The sequence below is a fragment of the Vigna umbellata genome, chromosome 11 (genome assembly GCF_029865625.1).
Source record: "Vigna umbellata cultivar VRB3 chromosome 11, Vumbellata_1.0, whole genome shotgun sequence".
Taxonomy (NCBI): domain Eukaryota; kingdom Viridiplantae; phylum Streptophyta; class Magnoliopsida; order Fabales; family Fabaceae; genus Vigna; species Vigna umbellata.
In genome coordinates, this window is record NC_142175.1 from 1,086,975 (window position 1) to 1,095,562 (window position 8,588).

General features: G+C 24.4%; 1 protein-coding gene across 1 annotated transcript; it reads left to right on the plus strand.

Moving 5' to 3' along the window:
• The first annotated feature begins 204 nt into the window (after positions 1-204).
• LOC124831855 (beta-amyrin 11-oxidase-like) lies at positions 205-7,445 on the plus strand. The gene is made up of 7 exons (XM_088102479.1): positions 205-437; positions 1,349-1,838; positions 2,770-3,036; positions 4,588-4,677; positions 4,868-4,946; positions 7,118-7,224; positions 7,320-7,445. Exons 1-7 carry the CDS (start codon positions 205-207, stop codon positions 7,443-7,445), a joined length of 1,392 nt encoding a protein of 463 aa, XP_087958605.1.
• The last annotated feature ends 1,143 nt before the right edge of the window (positions 7,446-8,588 follow it).

Consider the following 8,588-nt stretch of genomic DNA (forward strand, 5'->3'; position numbering starts at 1 on the left):
AAAGATTTAGAATATAAAAGTGTTCACAAAACAATTCATAATCAATTAAATGCAAAGGATTTCACTGCCCTGCACGTTATTGCAATTTTCAAAGTCAATTTTTTTTTATCAACATTTCAAAGGTCAATTAATTTCACGAAGTATATATATAGCAGCAATTCATTGATGCATGAAACCAACAGCATTGGTCAGTATAATTCTAAAATGGAGTTAAGTTGGGTTTGGATGATTGTTGCCACTTTCTTGGCATTTTACATTCTTGTAAAGAAAATAGTGAGAAAGTTGAATGGATGGTATTATGATATGAAATTAGGAAACAAACATAGCTTATTGCCTCCTGGTGATATGGGATGGCCTTTTATTGGAAATATATTTTCCTTCATCAAACATTTCTCCTCTGGTCATCCTGATTCATTCATCCACAACTTAGTCTCCAAGTTCATTTCTTTCCTTTTATCTTTCATTCTTTCTCTTTTACATATTATATATATATATATATATATATATATATATATATATATATATATATATATATATATACATATTCACATTATATCATAAAATCTTACTCATCTTCATTCACTAGTAGAAAAATCGCTTTTTATGACTGATAAAAATGATCTATTATGACTGATGGTCTGTCATTCATAGTTCTGGGCATCATAATAAATCTATGCATTTTATGACGTAACATAAAATTAAATCATAATAGGTTCAACGTATTATGACGTACTTTATGTCACCTATCATAAAAGGTTCAGTGTATTATAACAGATTTTCACTTATCAGTCATAATATACCGAATATATTATGATGTAACTGGATTTACCTATCATAATATGTAATGTTTTAATACGTAGATCTTTTCACCTATCATAATATTTCGAATATATTATGATAAGTAATTGTTCATCTATCATAATATATATTTTTCAGAATTAACATTTTATTATATACATTAAGTAATTAATAAAAACATTTTTGTTAAAATATATCATAATAACTCTTACTTTATTACGAAAATGTATGTCACCCATCAGCTTATCATAAAATGTCTTTTTTCCACTAATGAATGTTATATTTCATTTTCTTTTGCTTTTAACATTTTAGATGGTTCTTTTGAAGAAAGGGGTAGAATATATACAAGAAAATAAAAAATAGGATGAAGAATATGAGGATGAAGTCACTATTAATTAACACAAAATAAACTAAATTTTAAAATTTATAATTTTAAGAATAAAAAGAGAAATAAAACTTTGATTGAACCCAAACCCAAAACCCACTTAGAAAGTTAATAAAGGATATTAAAGTTAATCTCTTTCTATTAACTGCATAATATATGTTTCAGATATGGAGAAAGTGGAATCTACAAAACTCATTTGCTGGGAAAACCAAGCATCATCATTTGCACACCTGAGATGTGCAAGAGAGTGTTGAATGATGATGAGAACTTCAAGCAAGGGTATCCAAAATCCACCAGTGAGCTGTTGAAAAACAAGGCTTTGAGCAATGTGTGCAGTGCAGAACACAAGGGTTTGAGAGAGTTGGTGAGTTCTGGGATTTTGGGTCAGAAAGTGTTGGCAACGAACCTAGAAATTGTGGAGAAGATAGTGATCAATTCATTGGATGAGTTATCCAGAATGAAACAACCCATTCAGGTTTTCAAAGAGATGGAAAAGATTTCCTTTGAAGTCATTATTCACATCTTGATGGGTTCTCACACTCATTCCAACAACATTGCAAAGTTGAGAGATTTGTTTCACCAATTCTCCAAATGCAATCCTATATATTCTCTTCCCATCAACTTTCCTGGTTTTGCTTTCCATCAAGGACTCAAGGTTATTTCTTTTCTTTTTCATCATCATCTTATCACCATCTTCATTATATATATCACCACTGTTATTCTTATTAACTTTATCTATTTTTTTCTTTCAATTTCACTTTTATTATTTTGAATTTTTTTAATGATTAATATATGCATATTTACCATTTTTATCCAATGATTAATTTTCTTTGTTCACTTTTTGATATTTCAATTAGTTATATACTTTTATGGTAATAAATATATTAGATATAGAGTGCAATTTTACTAAAATAAATAGAAATAAACTTAACGTAAAATTAAAAGGTTAGACCAAAATTGGTTTTTAATAAGTTCTAATAATGAAAATGATAACAATAACCATCACAATAACAAAACAATAACTAGAACTAAATATTTTTTCTCTTCAAAGTCTTTTAAAATTCATTCTCAAATTAAATATTAATATTTGTATGTACTTGCTTTATAAAAATATAAAACATTTTCTTAAAAACGGACACATGGACATTATATATATTGTACTTCGCTATGGATTAATGTTTTACATAATAAACATTTCGTTTGACTTTTAGTGAACATAATGTTTTACATTACTTTTATAGAGTCCAAAGATGAAATATGTACATATTTAATTTAGAACAAAATCAATATTTTAAAATAATTTAAAAATAAAAAATATATTTAACTCTAATAAATACAATAATAATTATGATAGTAGTATCTACCATAACAACGAAATAATAATAAGAAGAAGAAGAACAATAATTAGATATCATAACAATGTATCATTTTTTAACCATTGATTAAATATTTTCCTATGGCAAAATCTATATTTCTTCTTACAAAAAAAAGTTACAATTTTAAAGTTATTTGTAATTAATTGACATAATATCAGTGTTATGTCACTAATTTGAGCTTGATTTGGTTTATTTATGGTATGGTATTAGGTAAGAAAGAAGTTGTCGAAGGTGATTGAATCGATAGTGGGTGAAAGGAGGTCAATGATGAAAATGGTAAAAAATGGAGATAATAAGAAAGATCTGATTGAGCTTGTTTTGGAAGCCAAAGGGGAAAATGGTGAGGAATTGAAGGACGAAGATGTTGCAGATATGTTGTTAATGCTTCTCTTTGCTGGTCACGAAACCACTGCAGTGGCTTTCACTTCCTCAATTTTATATCTTACAAGACATCCACTGCTGTTTGCAAAAGCTAAGGTTTTAACCTAAAAACTATCATTTATTTTAACTGTTATATTATTTCAAAAAATTACTATTTAAAATTATAGTTTGATATATTCATAGTTATATATGATACGTTTGTTTTATTTTATTTTATCTCTTTAATAATGGTACTATATGCATAATTTTTGCTGTTTTTTTATACATTATTATATTAAGATTAACTTAGAGATATGAAAATGGATTAAACCTGTACGCTAATCTGGTTCTGAGCTAAGTTAAATTAAAATAAATTTTAATTTTTCAAAGGATTGTTTCATTTGGTTTATACATTTTTTTTTCAATTTTATCTTTAATAACTATTTTCTAGACTAAACTAATTACCTTACTAATTTTAGTCTTTAAATGACGTTTAATTTAAATTTAATTACTTTTTAAATTAAAATAATTATCTTCCTATTATACTTTTTAAATATTTAAGTTTAACAATTTTTTAATTAAATTAAATTATCTACAATAAAAAAGAAAACAGTTTAGTATTATGTTAAGAAAATTCAAAACCCACAACTTTTCACACTCTTCATTTCAATTTACTCACCAAACAATTATCTTATAACTTTTATTTTAACAGATGAAAATAATTAAAACCTATAGAGAATACATAATATAATTCAAAAACTTATCTAATTCCAATGTGTTAGTATTTTCATAAGCTTTAAACATGGTTAATAAATGTTGCCTAAGCGTATAAATAAATTTGGTAGAATTTAAAGATGCCTAACAAATAAATAAGACATCATTCTTACAAGACCGAAATTAAAATATTTTGTGTTACATATCTTGTTTTGATGGTGATATTAAAATCCATATATTTAAATAAATATTTTTTAAGAAAATGTTTTTTCTTTCCGAAAAAAAAAACACGTAATAAATTCATGCATGCAAACAACAACCATATAATACATGCATTAAAAATTACAGTCACATTTATTTAATTAGACTTAATTAGTAGAAAATTTCTGTACAGAAACTCAACTTCAATAATAAATTAAGTACGAATATATGTTTTATAGTTATTGTATTGGTTTAAAATATTTATTAATTGAGTTAAATATGTTCTTTGTCTTTAAATTATTATAAAATGTTGTCTTTTGTTCTAAACTAAATTATAAATTATAAATTTCTTCATTATATAAAAGTCGTAGGAAACATTGTATCTAACCAACAACAATATTTGAAGTATTTCTCATGACAAAAATGACAAACAAAGTTTGGAGTTTAATATCAGATTATGATATAACATGCAAATGTGGTTCGTTGAAGATAATATTTTATATTATATATATATATATATATATATATATATATATATATATATATATATATATATATATATTAAAGCGTAAGATGAAATAATTTATATAATTTAGTTTATGAATGAATCACAAATTTTAGAATATTTTAAGATAATATATTTAACCTTTTTTACTAATAATTTAATTATTTATTTTAGTAAATTTTTTCAATCACATTTGTTATGCTAGACTTTGTATAAAAATTGAGTTGTGATAAATTATTTTCATGCAGAAAGAGCAAGAAGAAATTGTGAAGGCAAGACCATCATCTCAAAAACAATTAAGTCGTAAGGAAATTAAAAAAATGATTTATCTGTCCCAGGTAATAATATTTCGAAAATAAACTTTATGTCTAAAAATATTTAATATTTTCCATAAATTAATTTTAATTCCTAAAAATTCAATTCATTTTAAAATAAAATAACGTAATTTTTTATTTTCTTCTTGTTTATTTATTGAAAAATATGAAAACAAATGAGAAGATGGTGAATTTTTTGAATAATTCCATGCAGGTAATTGATGAAATGTTACGTCGTACCAACATTGCATTTTCTCTTTTTCGTGAGGCAACTAAAGACGTCAATATCAATGGTTTGTTCATATTTATTTAAAACATGTTAAAATAATTTGGTTTCAATTTTACCTTTTAAACTTAAATACTAATTTGATTTCTATTTTTGTTGAATTTATTTAATGTGATTTTTTTAAATAAAGTCTAATTTTTTTGAACTTTTTTTATTTAATCTTTTTTTCTGAGACAAACTAAATAGTTAACTGTATTAAATAAGATATGTCATATAACAGTTTATGATCTTTTTTGTTTTTCTTGTTTTATTTCAACTTTTATTTTTTTAATTTAACAAAAAATTTATCTACAAGTCAAGTTTGCATAGCGTGACAATAGTGGTACAGAACATGTTAGTAATAATATTACATGTTAACTTAAAATGTTACGTGACATTGTTTTATATTTAATTGTCCATGAATTTGTTATTTTGTATCAATTCTAATGGAAATAAGCTCATGCAAGCTATATGACTGAAGTTAAGAGTAGACTCTCAAATGGGTGGTGATTTACAAAAGTTTGATGGTGGTAAAAATATGTTGTACATATGGTGATTTTGACATGATAAGATGACTCCTCCTCCTCCAAGCTATATGATTCAAGCAAGAGGGGAGATTATGGTGATGTTTAGATGCTCTCAAGAGAGGTTGGACAAACTCTTAAGAAATGGTGGTTAAAGAAAACTTAGATGGGCTGATTTAGCTTTAGTGACCTAAGTTGAGTAATATGACATAAATTTAGCCACATAACAATACTCAATTCAAAGGTGATTTTTACATGGGAGAGACACCTTTATTTATAAGCTTAAGTAGCGCTAAAGGTGTCTCACGAAGTGGAGAAACAAAACACCAATTTTACAAACTTGGATACTTAGGCAAAAGTTATCTCCATTAGGAGGAGAATACATGAAAACATGGTCACTAATCCTCTCCACTAGAAGTGTGACACATAATCACTAATTCTATCCATTAAGAGCATGTCACATGGCAAGAACATATGTATAACAAAAAGAAAACAACTTGGAGACTACTCTATCCAAGAGCCCACAAACTTGTAGAAGGTTTGTGCTTTGAACTAGGGTTTTTATTCTAGATCCAGGTGTCTCCTTAGGACTCATCTTCTTTAGGTCCAAAATTCTACATTACAACCCTAGGCCCAAATACAATGTCCAAACGAAAACCTACACTACTAAGCCTATATACAAGACTCATGATATTAAGAGCTTGGACACACCTTTCACTAATGACTCCAATTCTTATTGAGTATACTTGGTCATGGCTAGAGGGTATGTCATCAAATTCAATCTCATTTTTTTAAAATTGAGTAATTTTGTCATTTCCCTAATTGAATTAACCAAATTTAATTTTATATAATATTATACTAATACTTTTATTAAAATTCACATTTTTATTAAATATTTTTGAAATTATTTTTAAACCAACTCTAACTATATTATTAGAATATAATTATTAGATTACCGTTATATTTATGTTACATGTAAAAAAAATAGGATTAAAAATAATGAAGAATTTTCTTTCTAATTTTAAACTAATTTTAATCATATTTTTTAACAAATGAAGAATTACATAAATTTAATAATTATATTCTAATAATATAGTGAATTTTAATATAAGTATTTGTATAACACTTTATTAAAAATTAAATTTGATCTAAATATGGGGGAACAAAATTGTTCATTTTAATAAAGATATCAATATAATATTTATATAAATTTTAAATTTGGTCTGAATTTGGAAAGGAACAATATTATTCCTTTTAAAATGAATTGAGATTAAATTGAATCAACATAACAAATATAAGAACTGAATTGAAAATAAGACATTAACACATGACACATACACTCCATACTAACACGTGACATTGTCATTAACATTGTTATTGTCACATGGTATGATATTGACTTGAAACAAAGACAACTTTTTTTAAATTAGAAAAAATTTTAAATTTTAAATTTTTTTAAAAAATGTAAAAAAAGTAAAAAAATAAATAAAATAATCACAAACTGACATGTAACATATTATTAACTATTTAAGTGATATTTAAAAAAAATAAATTAACTAAAATTAACTAAAATAGAAATCTTATTAAATAAAAAAAGTATATTGAATGAACTTAACAAGAAACTAAATTAGTATTTAAGTCTAATTTTTTATTAACCATCTGAAAATATTTTCAGGTTATAACATACCAAAAGGGTGGAGAGTTATAGTTTGGTTAAGAGCTATTCATATGAATCCTAAATATTATCCAAATCCAGAAGAATTTAATCCATCAAGATGGGATGTAAGATATGATTAATTTATGTAAGACATTTTTTTTGTGATTTTGAATAAATAATTTTATAAAATAATTTTATTTGTGTGTGTAGTTTTACGTAGGGCAACAATGCCAAGGCAGCAGTCTTCCTTCCCTTTGGAGCAGGAACTAGGCTTTGTCCAGGAAATCACATTTTCAAATATGAAATTTCCATATTTTTACACTATTTTCTACTAAATTACAAGTAAGTATCATTTTCTGGTTATCTTTTTTTTTTATTTAATAATTATTCATTGTAAGATAATACTATAAGAAAATGTCATCCTACTGACATAATTTTATCGATACAGAAAATCCGTTGAAAAAATAAAATTTTCCTGATAAATTTTACCGATAAGTTTTATTATTATTAATGAATTTTTTTCCTTCGTTAAGTTTATTTATTTTTAATATAAATGGTATCTTTCTCACATTTTTTCAATTAAAGGAGTGCTAATAAATATAAGATGGGATTAAAAAAAAGAAAGAAAAAAGAAGTCTTTCTGTGCAAATAAAAAAAGAAGTTATTTTATCTTATAAAAGTATAAAAATATCATGAAGAGTAAAGAAACAAGTCAAAAAAGTGAAAACCTAATTTTAAGAAAAGAGAATGAATGTATTTAAAAGATAAGCTTACTTTGAGTATAAATTAAGAAAGAAATAGTTTTCAAAAGATTTATATAAAAGAACTTTTATTAGGGGTAGCAAAAATAATATATAAAGCTGACTCGATTGGCCACCTTAACTTTTATAAAATAAATTATATATAAAAGAAATTCTATTTTTTTTCTTAATTACTAATTTCTCTTATCTTAAAAGTTGTTTCTTAATTACCCAAATAAAAAGGTGGTCCTAAATAATCTAGCTTGGGATTGCATTAATTTAGTGGAATAAATTGGTTTAAGGAGTTAATTTTGGTATTTACCGATAGTATCTTGTACTAAATCCTAAACTATAAAAAAAAAACATCTTCCATAATTTTTATCTTTTAGATGTATATTCTCAATTTACTCCTTATGCATATAATACTTTAGTTCATACATGTAGCGTACCAAATAATTAAAAATAAAAAATGAATTACGTTTATAAAGATCAGACAAGTTTTTTTTTTCAGAAAGACTTTTAAGCAATAAAAATATTAAATTAAATTAACTTCAGCCTAAAATAATTATAAGTATAAATTTAGGAAATTTTGGTGACGATATATACGAAGGAAATTTAGTTCATGCATAATTATAAGTATAAAATAAGGATTTTGGTGACGATATATACTAGGAAAGACACATGTTTAGGATATGTTTCTCCTTTTTTTATTTTGTAAATAATTAATTTAATTTAAAAAACAGATAAAT

Coding starts and splice junctions, on each gene's coding strand:
- LOC124831855 (XM_088102479.1), top strand. CDS start 205: ATGGAGTTAAGTTGGGTTTGGATGATTGTTGCCACTTTCTTGGCATTT. Junction 438..1,348: donor ATCCACAACTTAGTCTCCAA/GTTCATTTCTTT, acceptor TATATGTTTCAG/ATATGGAGAAAGTGGAATCT. Junction 3,037..4,587: donor TGCTGTTTGCAAAAGCTAAG/GTTTTAACCTAA, acceptor ATTTTCATGCAG/AAAGAGCAAGAAGAAATTGT.